This window comes from Lacerta agilis, chromosome 6, assembly GCF_009819535.1.
Source record: "Lacerta agilis isolate rLacAgi1 chromosome 6, rLacAgi1.pri, whole genome shotgun sequence".
NCBI classification, from domain to species: domain Eukaryota; kingdom Metazoa; phylum Chordata; class Lepidosauria; order Squamata; family Lacertidae; genus Lacerta; species Lacerta agilis.
The window spans coordinates 77,097,590-77,112,518 of NC_046317.1; the positions used below are offsets into that span (position 1 = coordinate 77,097,590).

The 14,929-nt window shown below is 42.4% G+C and overlaps 1 protein-coding gene across 2 annotated transcripts in view; it reads right to left on the bottom strand.

Annotated features, from left to right (window-relative positions):
- LOC117048997 (ubiquitin-conjugating enzyme E2 variant 1) overlaps positions 1–14,929 on the bottom strand; it is a 54,925-nt gene that overhangs the window by 37,538 nt on the left and 2,458 nt on the right. For both annotated transcript variants that reach the window (XM_033153533.1, XM_033153529.1), the window contains exon 2: positions 7,214–7,333. In XM_033153533.1, the coding sequence (XP_033009424.1) occupies positions 7,214–7,333 (120 nt within the window). The remainder of the gene's footprint in view (positions 1–7,213; positions 7,334–14,929) is intronic.

Consider the following 14,929-nt stretch of genomic DNA (forward strand, 5'->3'; position numbering starts at 1 on the left):
TTCAGAGTTGAACTTCCCAATGTCACCTCATGAGCAAAATTAACAGGACTGGCACAGTCTTGTGGAAAACCCAGGGCCTCTTCTGAAGTACAGCATGCCCACGTGTGTACGCAACAAGTGCTTTCCATTCCCCTGAGTCGCTGTGTCATTCTCCCCTTATGCCTGTGCACACATGACTTCACTCCCTTCCAACTGCTGTTGCAATCCTACCAGTCCTAACACAACAAATACTCTCCCCCTCCCTTCCCTGATTATCAATGTCCACTCCTTTCCAAAACCAGTTTCAGCATAGCTTTAATTTTAGTTGCTGTCCATTTCCAGGATGATGCAATTGCTAACTTCTCCTTCCTGCTACTGGTTTTTGGCCAGGCTGTGATGTACAGCTGGAAGGACTGTCAGCATTTGAACTGTTGTCTCCTCTCAAAAGTCTTATGACTGCTCAAACACCCTAAAACTAGCCTCCTGCAACCTAGGGCTCTCCAGGTGTTCTGGGCTACAACTTCCACCAGCCCCTGCCAGCATAGCTTTGCTGCCTTATGCTGATGTATGTTGCAATCCAAAACATCTGGAGGGTGCCGTTGGGGAAAGCTGCCCTAAATTTTCATGCCGTGGGCCATGGGTAGGAAAAAAAGCAACTCCTCACTTTCAACACTAGGCAAAAACATGGCTATTTATCTCAGCATTTGACTCAAGCGATGTCCCTTGTGTTGTTAGCTGATTGTCTTTTTATATTGTTTGTATGCAAAAGAAATATTGTTTTAACAGAATGATAGAACTGTAGAGTTGGAGGCTTAATGTTGATCATTAGTCTGAGATTATAGGAACAAGAAGAGTAGGATATGCATAATGCAAATAAATTAAATAAAAATAGACCCATCTTGTTAGAACTCAAAGCATGGAAGCCTACAGGAAACGGCCAACAGCAACCATGTAAACAATCCTCATATGGGACAGCTGCATATTCCTGCATAGTAGCGGGTGGAATAGATGATCCTCAGGGTCCCTTCCAACTCTACAATTCTATGTTCCAGAAAGAGAGTATTTCATTGTTTACACTTAAACCAAATTGTTTAGGGAAGTTATTAAGGATTTATGTTTTTACATAGGCTGTAAGCCACCCAGTGTGGCTGGGGAAACCCAGCCGGATGGGCGGGTATTATTATTATTATTATTATTATTATTATTATTATTATTATTATTAAATGAAGCACTTCTGTTGGCGCAAGGATTTCCTGCTGAGCAGCAGAACTTGCCCCTCCTCCCATTTAACATCCACCTAATTTGGAGGGTTCCGCCAACCCTCTGGAGCAGATTTGGGGATGGTACACAAAGAAGGGTGAAGAAGTTCAGGAATGCTTTGATTGTGTTTCCTGCTTGGCAGGGGGTTGGACTGGATGGCCCTTGTGGTCTCTTCCAACTCTATGATTCTAAGTTACGTTGTGCATATGGTAATTCTTGCATTAACAGAACTAATTTGTTGGATACCACCCCTGGTTTTTTAATTCCAATGTATCTGCTGACAAAATTAAACAAATAAACCCTCACCGTCTTGTTCAAGGAGCACAGGGGACAATGTTAAAAGGCAAGCCAAGTTGCAATGCAAGAAACACTTCCAAGTGTAGGAACATAAGTAATACTCAAGTATCAAATCAAAAAAGGATACACGTGAGCACCCGGTGCTTTTTGTTTGAAATATCAAGGAATGTCAGAAAGGACTAGGGCTGAAAAAGGTATGGGAATGGAGAAATGCATCTAGTACAGAGTAATAGGTCCTATTATTTAGTGATAACAGACTCATGAGAATTCGTTTTCCTACCAAAGCAACTATGGTAATAGTATCAGCGTGCCACAGCCTTCTCAAGCAACTGCTCCTTTTGGTTTTTCTGTTATAGGAGACAAATACAGGAGACATATTCCTAGAGTATCAGTCCAGAATTATATTGCAGAGGCAGCTGTGTTAAGCAATAAAACAGTCTTGAGGCACATTCATTAAAAATCAATGATGATATTGTGACAAATGCTTTTTTGGGCTAGGACGCTGCTTCATCAAATGCACAAAGGAAAAATAAACCATAATGAAACCAGCCATTTCGCTTCAACCAAAGGTAAAACCAGGTAGCTATATTGAGTGGAATACGTCCTCTTCTAGAATGCTTGATTAAACAATTCAAAAGACGTCTTGCTTGAGAAGAGGGGAAATGCTCAAGGGTCAGGTGTTTCAAGGTAGTTGAAACTCGCAACACTTGACATCTATTGCTTGGCACTGAAGTTCCCAAGTTTCCTAGTGAACATTTTCAAATTGACAGAACCACTTGAGTAACAGCCTGCCTGTCTTTGGAGAAGAGCTTTAGCAGATCTGCAAGTGCCTTACCATCAGAAGCACACTACACAACAATAACGGCAGCTTCTTTGGTGGTGGTGATGCCTAATTACAGAAAGCCCAACATCTGGCACCTACATTACCATTTCCCCCAGACACCTTCAATTCCATAATGACATAGGTTGGTGTTATGTTTTTAGCTTCTACCTCTTAACATTGTTAATACAGTACTGCCGTTTTATTGTATGGTTTAGTGCAGCGTTAGCCAACCTGGTGCCCTACAGATGTTTTGGGACTGCAATTCTGACACTTGGAAACTGCTTAAGAGGTTTTCTTTACAATCAAGTGGTATATACAGGTGATAATCGAAAAATTAGAATATCGTGGAAAAGTTCATTTATTCCAGGAATTCAACTTAAAAGGTGAAACTAACATATGAGATAGACTCATGACATGCAAAGCGAGAGATGTCAAGCCTTTATTTGTCATAATTGTGATGATTGTGGCGTACAGCTGATGAAAACCCCAAATTCACAACCTCGGGGTTATGGGTTCAAGGGCCCAGTTCTTGAACTTTGCTAACTGTGTGTGTGGTGGTGGTGGTGGGGGGAATAGCTGCCTTGCTCAAGGTACATACGTACAGAACCTTAGAGCTGAACTTAAGTGTAATCTAGTGCGCACACATTTGCACTAAGTTCCTCTTTTCCAGTCAAAGCCGCAGAGCTTAAAGCAAGAGGCATTAAAAACGCTCCCCATTTGATACCAAAATAAGAATTGGAAGAAACATTAGGTTACTCTTGCACACAATCTTGTCAACGAGCCTCTCTGCTCCAGGCTATAATTCCACATCTAGTTCTCTACAGCCTGTTAATGCAAGACAACAAAGCTCTGTGGTAACATCACAGCTACTCAATGGAAGAGGTTTTGAGATGTGCAGGTTAGATATCAGCTGCTAGAAAGGGAATGAACAAGTCTTCAGGACTAGAACCTACAAGTCAGGACACCTATGTTTGATTCATTCAAGAATCCAATATTCTTGGGCTTCCATCAACAGCACAGTATAATAGCAGCAGCAACCCCTTTATTACCGTTTAAGTTAACAATGGGTGCCTAATGTCCTGAACAATTACAGTACTAGCCTTGTAATGCCAAACAGTTTTAATTCGCTCAACAGTTTCTGGAGCAACCTCTGAGTAAGTGAATGCAAGCCTACAGAACAGACACAGCTACACTGTTTAGTAGCCCTGTTTAAGGGCTCCTGGCAAGTAGAAATTCAGCTTGTTACATGACATTGGAGGAATTCCTCAAGTGTAAGCAACTGGCTACTTCTTTGGATGTAGACCACAGATAACTTTAAAAAAAAGAGTTCCAGTGGCTACCAGGAAGTTCTGCTTACATTGAATCACAACTCTACTATTTTAATAATTTACTGCTATCTAAATAATATTATCAGTTAAGTTCTCAACCTTATCAATTAGTAGCTGAACTGACAGCAGATTAGGGATCTTATCACCATAGATGTGAGAAGTACCTGAAGTATCTGCTATCAATTAACGTGAACGAGAACTAAAAGCAGCAGGTGAATTTTCCATTTCCATTTCCATATTTCTACAAGCAAAACCGAGCCAAGATTTTTTTTTTTTTAAAGAGGAATTCCCCTGAAAAGAGAGAGGAGGTGGTGGCACTTGCTCAGCAGCTCGATGCCCATTGAATGCATTGATACATTTCTTCCCCAAACAAGCTATAAAAACCCTTCCACTCAAGAACAGCCATGAGTGGCATTGCTGAAACCAAGGATGATATTGAAGGAAGTTTTACTCAGAAAAGACTCACTGAAATTAGTGGACCTATCTTAGTCATGTTTATTACCACATTTATTCAAATGTAATGCACACCATTTGGGGCCAAATCGTGTCGCAAAAAATTAGGGTGCGCATTAGATTTGATGGTGCTAGCAAATGGTTTTAAGGCATGGATGTCCAAAGTCCGTTTTGGGGGCCTAATCTGGTCCGCCGGTTGGTTTAATCCGGCCCCTGTTGCAGTGTATTTCCTGGGGTAAAATCCAATAAAAAGCTCAAAAAGTTCAATTAAAAAAAAAGTTCACTTCATCAAATCTGGCCCTCTTTGAAAAAAGTTTGGACACCCCTGGAATTGAGGTAGCACATTAGATTCAAGCAAATACGGTAATTTTTACTGATCTACTCCGAGTACAACTTCATTTAACACCATCCTTGCTTAATATCTTTCAGCAGAACGAATTTATTATCACTTGAGTTTTCATCAACCAGTGGCCACTTCATGAGCTACATAAAGTCATAGCAGTTTCTTGTTTTATGGTTGCAATCATGTTATTTGTTTTATAATTGTCTATTTTATTATTGTAACCCGTCCTGGACAAGTAAGAAATCCAATGAATTAGAATTTTTAAAAATTATATTCAGCAGATATGTACAATGACCAGAAGGGAAAACTGCAAATGATTGGGTTAAATGGTTAAATGGTAATAAAATGCAAAAAAGAACAATTTATATATGAAGGCAATAAAAACATTTTGTTTAAAAATGCAATAGCAGCTGCAAGGAAATTTAAGCAGCCTGGTGGGTGGGTGGGTGGAGCAGAAGTTTCTCTCTGTCATAGTCCCTGCCAAATTTAACTCTCTGAAGCTGCTCTGTGAAAGCGTCCCTTGAGATGCAAGTAGCAGCTCCAGAGAGGTTGTTTTTGTGAAGCTTCCCCAGATTTGAGGCTGCTCCAGTTTTCCCCACAGCTGCAATTTACATTTAGACAGGACGTTAACAGAATCCCAAACCAGAACCAGATCCCAAAGCCAGAGAGAACAAGCCACAAAAAGCTGCTACTGGGTGACGTGTATTGAGATGAATGGGTTTCACACAGGCACTCTCATAAGGCACAACACCGTACGCAGCATTAATTGCTGCAAAATTTCTCTGAAAGTCAACAAATACATTTTATGAATGACAACACCAAAGTATACGTCCCTGTCTGGCCTGCAATGCAGAGCTCAAATACAGAACTTCTAAGAACCACAGTTCAATCTCTCTACATAGGAGCCCTTAAGTACCACTCATTAACCATTTCCCTGAACAGACAATATTGACAATTTACACTCAACTGCCAAGGGGCCAGTCAAATAAAGTTATTGCATATTTATCAGGTGTCAGAATGATATCTTTGCATTCATTGAAGTATTTATAAAATATCACAAGGCAGTATACAACCTAACAGCACAGTATTACAATAAAACCAGCTGTAAACATGTCAAACACATTAGTAAAGCTGGTTGGCAAAGAATCTCAGGTTTGAAAGGCCTGTCTATTAGCTCTTAAAGGTAAAGGGACCCCTGACCATTAGGTCCAGTCGCGGACGACTCTGGGGTTGTGGTGCTAATCTTGCTTTACTGGCTGAGGGAGCCGGCATACAGGTTCCGGGTCATGTGGCCAGCATGACGAAGCCACTTCTGGCAAACCAGAGCAGCACACGGAAATGCCGTTCCCACCAGAGCGGTACCTATTTATCTACTTGCACTTCGTACTTTTGAACTGCTAGGTTGGCAGAAGCAGGGACCGAGCAATGGGAGCTCACCCTGTCACAGGGATTCGAACTGCTGACCTTCTGATCGGCAAGCCCTAGGCTCTGTGGTTTAATCCACAGTGCTACCCGCACCCCCATTAGCTCTTAGAAGACATCTAAAAGCAAGTGATAATGGGTCCTGCTGAACTGCTTATAGGCAACGCATTCCACAGGACAGGGCCTACCACAATAAATGCTCAGTCCCGGGAAGGACTAGCCAAACCTCAGGGTGTCTTGGGCCAGGTGCTAGCATGGTGGCAGGTTACTGGACAGCACAAGTCAGTGCAGAAGTTTAAATGTTGCTAGCCCAACACACCATCTTCAATAGAAGTCAGTGAAGTCACTTTGAATCCTATTTTGCTGGGGTCAGCACACAGTAGCCACTCTCACAATGGAAGTTTCCAATAAAACCAGCATTTCAAATGACATTAATATGGCTAAGGGAGCATTTTCTGTTTCGGATTTCTCAGTTAACCCAAAGGTAGACAGTGCGTATTACACAGCTCCTATTTGCCAAGCTGACTTATGCAAGCAGGAACAACAAGTGCAAAAATGCAAGAAGCAGGAAACTCAGCTACATACCAGATGACTACTTGGTTCGTCGTCTCTGAGAAGCCAAATGCAGTTTGGTAATACAACGAAAATATATTCCCTCATGGCATCCGACTGGTAGCACTTCTACCAGACGGCCCAAAGGATATGGGTACTAAACCTGAAGAAGTTTACAAAAACCAATTCTTTTGCAGATTTTACTTTGCCAAATCCACCACACCAAATCTTATTGCTCTCAACTTATAAGCCACCTTCAAGAGCCCAAGATTTATGAGCACAGAGAGGAAGCAGGATCACACATATTATCCTTGTCCCCAACATCCCCATCCCCACAAGAAGAAACTTCGAGCCTCTGAGCACTTAGCATGAAATTCTGATGAAAATTCTACACTTACCCAACTGAACAAGCTTAGAAACCTCCCTGTGAATGGGAACACTGTGTTATCAGGATTCTCAGTCACAGGGAATATTTTAAGCATGTTCAGCTGAACACACTTAGAATCCTACTTCAGACTTTGTGTTCAGTGTGTGAGGATCAAAAGTGAAGGCAACAGGCATCGGTTTGTGTGTGCTGCTCTACTCAGTTTAAACCCTCACCTATTCTACAGCACACCTGAATAGATGCTGCAGATAACATGCTTCCCTTAATTAGGGTGCTAAGGATTAAGCTATAAGCATTTATGATGGCATCTTTGTTTCCACTGTGCACTTCTGCAATTCACCTACTGTATTATATAATCAGTTCGTACTTACATATCCCAAAAATAATTGAGAAGGCATGTTCCAGTCTCAAGCAGAAGAGAAGATGGTAGAAGTTGAAAGACATCAGAGAAAAACACAAGATGACACTAATCCATTCCTGCAGTCTCTTCCCTGTTTAACAACAACAACAAAAGGGTTTTTTTTAATTTAACAGGCAGATTGAACAGTGAACACACACAGAGCTTATTTTTTAAAATTCTACAATAGTGAACATAAGAAAAACACTGCTGTATCAGCTCAAATGTCTATCTGGTCCAGCATCCTATTTCCCACAATGGCCTAGCACAAGCAGTGACAGGTAGATGGGCATGCTCCTGGCAGTGCTCGAAACTCCCGTTGTTCTAGGCACATTTTGCGAAAGGGGATTTCATTAGTGCGAGCAATTTCTGAGCTCTGGGGGCAGTACTGTGCCTAAGATTTCAGATTAAAACTGCAGAGTGGAAGGAAAGGGAGACCTTTTTCTGCCTCTCCACTTCCAGCTACTACCTGAAGACTGGAGCAGAGACCCTCTTAAGAATATTATGGGGGGTGGGTGTGCAGGGGAAGGACTAGACCATGTAAAAAACAAATGTAATATTTTAGCTGCAGTTCCTTCATTTTCAGCTTGGTATTCTTCTTATTTAAAAAGTGTGCCTAGACATTCCGTTGTTGTGCCCACAATCTAAGTTTAAGGTGCCATTTAGTTCCTAGTTTTCATATCTCAGTTTCTAACAGTGGTTCATTGTAGTCTATGAGCAGTAAGAGGAAGCTATTGGCAGTAGCAAAACAGCAAACTTATCTGCTATAGGCTACTACCAGGAACAAAATGGTATAAGCAACATTCCTTTCGCAGCATACTCTCTCCATTATTTTGCATTGCTGAACTGGGCTCCTTAGCTGCGATCAGCTTTTGCACACTTGTGAAAGTTGCAAAGAGATTGCACAAATTAATGCCACTAGATTATTCCAAGGCAGGGGCGAAACCAGGCTTTAGTTCGCCTGGGTCAAAGACCCAGTTTGGCACCCCCCATGTGCACATTTGCACACACACACACACACACACACACACAGGCTAGGAGGCTCAATGGTGCCCCTCTGGAGGCTTCACCCAGGGCAAAAAACAAAACAAAAACCCAGCAAGTCCCCCTACCCCATAGCTACGGCTGTGCCCAAGGTTATTACCCTTGCGTATAGGATTGGGCAGTGCTGCAAGTATATTGCTTAGAAATTAATGGGTGGAATTCAACATTGTGCTATTAAAAATATTACACCTACCCAATAATTGCAGGTTGCCAGATGGAATGATGCCCCCTTTCTTCTCCCACCTCCACTGTTCTAGTAGCTCTTCTGACTCCTCCTGCCCCCAACCAATTCTTGGAGGGCACATGGAGAGGCGAGGGAGGAAAGCCCCATTGTGCAAGCAGAACTCCTTGCACAGGGCTTCTACCAACAGGACTCATTAGGTGAATCCCACCCAATATTTCAGGTACAAGTAAATATTGCATCTCATCAGAGACACACATGGAATCATAGAATTGTAGAGTTGAAAGAGAACATGAGGGCCATGTGGTCCAACCCCCTGCAATGCAGGAATCTTTTGCCCAATGTGGGGCTCGAACCCATGACCCTGAGATTAAGAGACTCATGCTCTTTAATGTGCCAAATTGAAGAGAAGACTCCCTGGAAAAGACCCTGATGTTGGGAAAGATTGAGGGCACAGGAAGAAGGGGATGACAGAGGACGAGATGGTCGGACAGTGTTCTCAAAGCTACTAACATGAGTTTGACTAAACTGCAGGAGGCAGTGGAAGACAGGGGTGCCTGGCGTGCTCTGGTCCATGGGGTCACAAAGAGTCGGACACGACTAAACAACAATCTTGCATTATTCCCCCCCCCCAAACACAAGAGATGATTCTCTGAGGGCTTACTATACATACTGTGCTAAGTTTGAGAAGCAAATCTATTACATCCCGTAGGGTGAGAGGTCATTTGAATGCAACTAAAAGGTTATCTACATCATTTGAAATGTAACCATTACAGCCCACGATTTAGAGGCTGCAGTCAGACATAACGCTAACTATGGCTTAGCATTACAAGAACAAGCCTAGCCCTCCCTCCAGGCTAAAATGTTCTCCAACCAACATTGCCACAAGGATAAGATCAGAAGCTTCCACTCCCGTTGAAAAATTAACTGCAGTTCAGTATGTCATCTACACACTGAATTGTGGTATGAAACTGGCATGTTTCTATTATCAGACATCTAGCATTAACCAGGTGATCCGTATCAATGCTCAGACATAGCAAGGTCCACCTATAAGGCAGTGGGAAAGATAACTGCATGAATGAACATAAATTTGCATAGAGCACACAGTTCACAATGCCCTCTCTCTGAGTGATGGTGAGGATAAGGTCCCCCCTCCACTATGCAAAGCAAACGCATGAACCAGGGAAGGATGAAGTGTACCTAAGTGAAGTATGCATAGCATGCCCACACCCACACAAAGATTGGCTCTGTCTCAAATGAACCAAGCAAACACAGAAATGTAACTTTAGGTCAGGCATAGGCAAACTCAGCCCTCTAGATGTTTTGGGACTACAACTTTCATAATCCCTGACCACTGGTCCTGTTAGCTAGGGATGATGGGAGTTGTAGTCCCAAAACATCTGGAGGGCCGAGTTTGCCTATGCCTGCTTTAGGTGATACAAGAGAAACTGCATGAAGTCAGTGCAGTTTGCACAAACCCATAGATGTCACAGGTAGAACAAGACAGAATACGAAACCGACAGCATGTTTTCAGACATGGGTATGATCACAACATGGGTATTATTCTAAGTCAGCCTCTATGGCATCCAAGTTAATTAATACCCACATTCTGCAGAGCAGCAACTGCACCCTAAATAGAAGAGCTAAATGCCCAAATCCACAAGGAACAACTAACATGTGGGAAACTTCATGGCGCTTTCATGCATCTCCCAAGGGAAACCATGTTCAAGCTGCTTGTGAAGACAACCCTGCCATTTCAAGTCAAAGCTGAGGATTTTGCAGAATCAGTGGATCGAGAAGTCACCCCATATGCATGTATCCACATGGAATCCCAATTCGTGCATATGGCCAAAAATGAACTTAACTGTAAAGTGCCTAGATTAAGGTAGACAGCAAGTGTTGATAGCGCTGTGGTGCCTTCAGTGACAAATAGCAAAACGCCACGTAGATTGAAGCAACGGATTTTAAAGTGAATCACCATCTACACCAACACACTGTAAAGGTTTCAAGAACTGGTGGCCCAGGAGACAGCTTTCTCTGTGGCAGCCTGAAAACTGCAACTCCCTCCCTTATAGAAGTGCATCCAGCATAATTATTTGCCTTTTGTCACATGCTGAAGACACACCCTGGCCTTTGACAGCTGTAAAAGTATTTTGGTGATTTACTTGGAAATTGCTAATTAATGTATGACTGTTGTAGTAATTGTGATTGGGTTCATGTGGTTTTAAATTCTATTATTTGAGCCACTGTAACCCATCCTGGGAATTTAGAGTGAAGGGCAGGTAGCAAACCTTAATAACAATGATTATCATTTGTATTTGTACAGCTGCCAGCTTTGTGACTCCTGAAGGGGAGCTTCAGGACTTAACTGTGCAAACGAATTTAATCCATTTAGCGCGTTCATGATTTATGCCAGGCTTTTTGGTGCTGTTGTCTAAACCACTGAGCCTAGGACTTGCCGATCAGAAGGTCAGCGGTTCGAATTCTCACGACGGGGTGAGCTCCCGTTGTTCATATGACCCAGAAACTGTCTGTGGACAAATGCCGGCTCCCTCGGCCTATAGAGCGAGATGAGCGCTGCAACCCCAGAGTCGTCCATGACTGGACCTATCAGTCAGGGGTACCTTTACCTTTTACCTTTGGATCCACAAACTTAACTACAGTCCACCAGCAGCTTGAGAAAGCTCCCCCCCTTTTTTGCCAACTGCCTGAGAAAAGGCTTATCAAGCACCTGACAAACCACAATTCATGGCTGCTTGGCGGGTCATACAGTGTGCAAGTCTGGTGAACACACATTGCACCCACCAAGATTAGCAGATTCCCTTAAAGTACAGGGCTTAAATTGCCCACCAATTTTCACAAACAAGAGACAGCGAAAGCAATAAGGGGCCTGCTTTGAGGACTGAAACACTTCCCACAAATAGCCACGTTCACCTAACACAGAACACATTGTAAAGCAAGAGCATTACAGCACCTTAACAAATTTAATAAATACAAAATACAGATTTAATAAATGATGATGATGACGATAAAGATTCAGATACTGGAGCAGGCATATTTTATGTGTTGACAAGCTGCTTACTGTTTCAACCTCAGTGGCAAACAGGTAAACTGTTCGGCTGGCATAGGCAACCTGACAAATGCTAAATAGCACAGGAAACTGGAGAGCTGAAAATCCACAATCCACATATACTGCACACTCTTACTTATATTTAAACCTGCCTGCTAAGGTGTTTTAGCCCAAAAGCAGTTTAGGGTTTTTCTGTTGAAAGCAGCAAAAATGGCCACAGCTACTAAATGCTGCAATACATTTTATTCACTTGAATGATTTAGGTTTAGCGAAGGGAAAAGTCTGCTGGTAATGTGCCAAAGACACCTGCAATTACCCTGCAACAGCGGCAGAAAATTTCCCATCACGTGAAATTTAGAAGTTATTTTACCTGTTCCTGTAACAGTGTAACTGCAAATGAACTGTCAGTCCACATTCATAATGGGTGGTATCCTGGTCTCCCTTTTCTGATGGAAGGCATCTATCAGCAGAAGGTGGAGAGAAGCAAATATCCAATGATACCAACTCTCTATCCACCCCCATCCCCCACAAACCTGCTCTATAGCAAGTGTCCCTGAAATCTATAGAGCAAATTTAAGGGGGCTGTAGGGAGAGGGAGAATTGCTGAAACTGACGTGTGCCTTTCATCAGAGATGAGGAACAACTTATACGACCCAAGGTTTCTGTACGCATAGCCACATAGAAGTAAGTCAAAGCAAAGTGAATGATATAGTCACAGTAAAACTGCAAGCTGCACAAAGGAAACACGGAATAATGTCTGCTGCCAACCTACATAATCCCAGTGACATTTAAAACATGTGTAATTCAATGTCACTTTACCCGGCTAATTTTTCTTTCGAAGCTACTGTCAGTGGAGTGAAGCAGAGACGGGAATGCTCAGTGCCATGACAGCACATATAGATCTAGCTTAATTGTTATGATAGAGATAATGTCCATACAGTCCACTTTACATGTTGTTTACAGCCCCTGCAAAGCCATGCTTGTGATCATGGCTCCTGGAACAAGTTAAGTCACCCTCTTGGAGCAAGTAAGCTTCCTGTTTCATAGAATCATAGAACTGGAGAACTGGAACAGGACTACAAGGATCATCTAGTCCAACCCTCTGCAATGCAGGAATCTTTTACCCAATGTGGGGCTCAAACCCATAACCCTGAGATTAAGAGTCCATGCTCTACCAACAGAGTTAACCCAGTTTGGCTTGCATCAAACTTTAAAAACTCTGGTTTCTTTTCTCAGTTTAGGCTACTTTCTGCACCATCCTCTGGTGAGCACCAGTGATCCACAGATTTACATTCAGTGAACTTTTTGTACTGCATTCAATTTTGGCAAAAAAAAACTTGGGTAGCAATCATTAGACTCCTAGAAAAAATAGGATACCCTGTCCCTTTTTAAAGCCACACATGTACAAACATAACAAAGAACCTGCCTTTTCTTAACTTCTTCAGAAATCACCTTAAGAAGAAAAGAAATGCCACTGGAAATCAAATGTGTATCAACGAGACAGTTTACTGCCAGGGTACAATGAACTGACTCAAGTACCCTCCACCTCACCCTAATAAGCACATGGGACTAAATCATAATTGCAGGCTTAGATTCTGAATATAAACCTATTTCCAGCATTACTCACTCAAGTTGCCAATTTTCATTTACGCATTATGAGCAGTGCAGGATTTAATATCCAAGCACTTTAATAGGTTGCTCCTCTTCCAGTTTCAGATATTCAGATTGGGATGTGTGCTGGGTCACACATGGCTAAGAAGAAATCTGAAGCGAGAATCCGTTGAGCCAAGTCCAACATTTTATTTTTTAGGCCACAAGGGTAGTTACAAACAATGGAAGTGCAGGGCTTCGGATCTAGAAACATAAAAAAAAGCTTTTCCAACAGCTTCCCTTTAAGCTTGTTCAGTAACTGGATTTCTTAGACGTCTGTTCTGTGAATGGGTTAAGGCATGAAGGACTGTTAAGTCCTATTACCACTGATGCCATCACCTTCATAATACACACCTCTTTCCTCTGGGTTGGCAAAAAGTGGGTCAGGCAGTACCCCCTCTGAGGACCTGATTAAAGTGGAGAGCCTTTAGCTGCCGATTCCTATTTTAAGCCTCTTCCAAACCTTAAAAAGTTCTGATTAAGAAAGCAAACTCCTTTAGGAACACCAAGGGATCTTATTTATGTTATAACCTTGAACAAGACATACCGGTACTTGCTATTCCTACAATAACTGCAAAATAGGGACACTGCCAGCTCTTACGTATGCTAGATTTCTGGAACAAAATCAATACAGCCAGACACGTCCTCAGACAACTGGATTTCAGACTCCCCAAACATCTTTTAAAATGTTCAGAATAGCCCATGAAGGAGACTTAAATGTGGGGTTAATCAGTTGATTCTGCTACGGACATGAGCTTGCTCTAAAGCAGACTTGTGAATAGCCACTCACTCAAGCAGAGTACCAAGTCACCTGCTGGTGACTAAGACAGTGAAGCTTTTGTAAATTTCAGGAGTTGGCTCTTCTGTGGCACACTGATGTGCCATGAATAACACAGAAAGGTTAAGTGGGGTGGACTAGTGACTCACAGGCTTATTTGCATGCTTGTCTCAAGAAGCCCAACACAGAATCCTAAGCATTTCCAAATGCAATTAAGACTGCAAACAGTTAAAAAAAATACCTTAAACACTTTCTTATACACTGAAGAGATGCCAGCTCCTACCAGCAGTGGCAAGATGACAGGCTGACAAAACAGAATTAAATCAAGGAGATCAATTTGCACTGCAACTGCATCCACTAAGGGCTGGCATCTGCAGGCTTCATTCACTGGAGCCTGGGATGGGTGTGGTTTTGTCTTTCAGTACAGCAAGAAAGTGACCTAAAAAGCACACTTATAAGCCTTAGTCACATGAGGCAGGAAAGTTACCGAAGGAAGTACGTGCTATTTCCTGAACGAAGGCGGGACTTAGATTCTCACAGTGTTCGGCTGGCCAAGGCAAAATGTCTTGTGCTGAACTGAAGGAGGACCCAAGTTTCTGAATGCCACAAATATCTAAGTTACCAGCCACTTTTAAAGATACCAGCCCTACAGATGTCCGAAAAATTCCTAAGTATATACAAATGTTTGGCACTACACGATCCGTAAGCCTTGCTCTTTCTTTTATTTTCCCCAAACTTGCTGCTTATTATTTCTTAAATGGTGTTCTATGAAGGGCAAGGGAAGTAGGAAATCCTGCAAAGGTCTCTGACTTTTCTCCAGATTCCTGTTCCAACTGCCAGCTGGCACTTACTAAAAAAAGGAAACAATATTTATGATGGGTCACAAAAAGGATTTCAAATGACTAGCATGCACTGGATTTCTGGCAACACCTCTGACCCTAATGCCCTCTGTTAGGGGTGCATACCA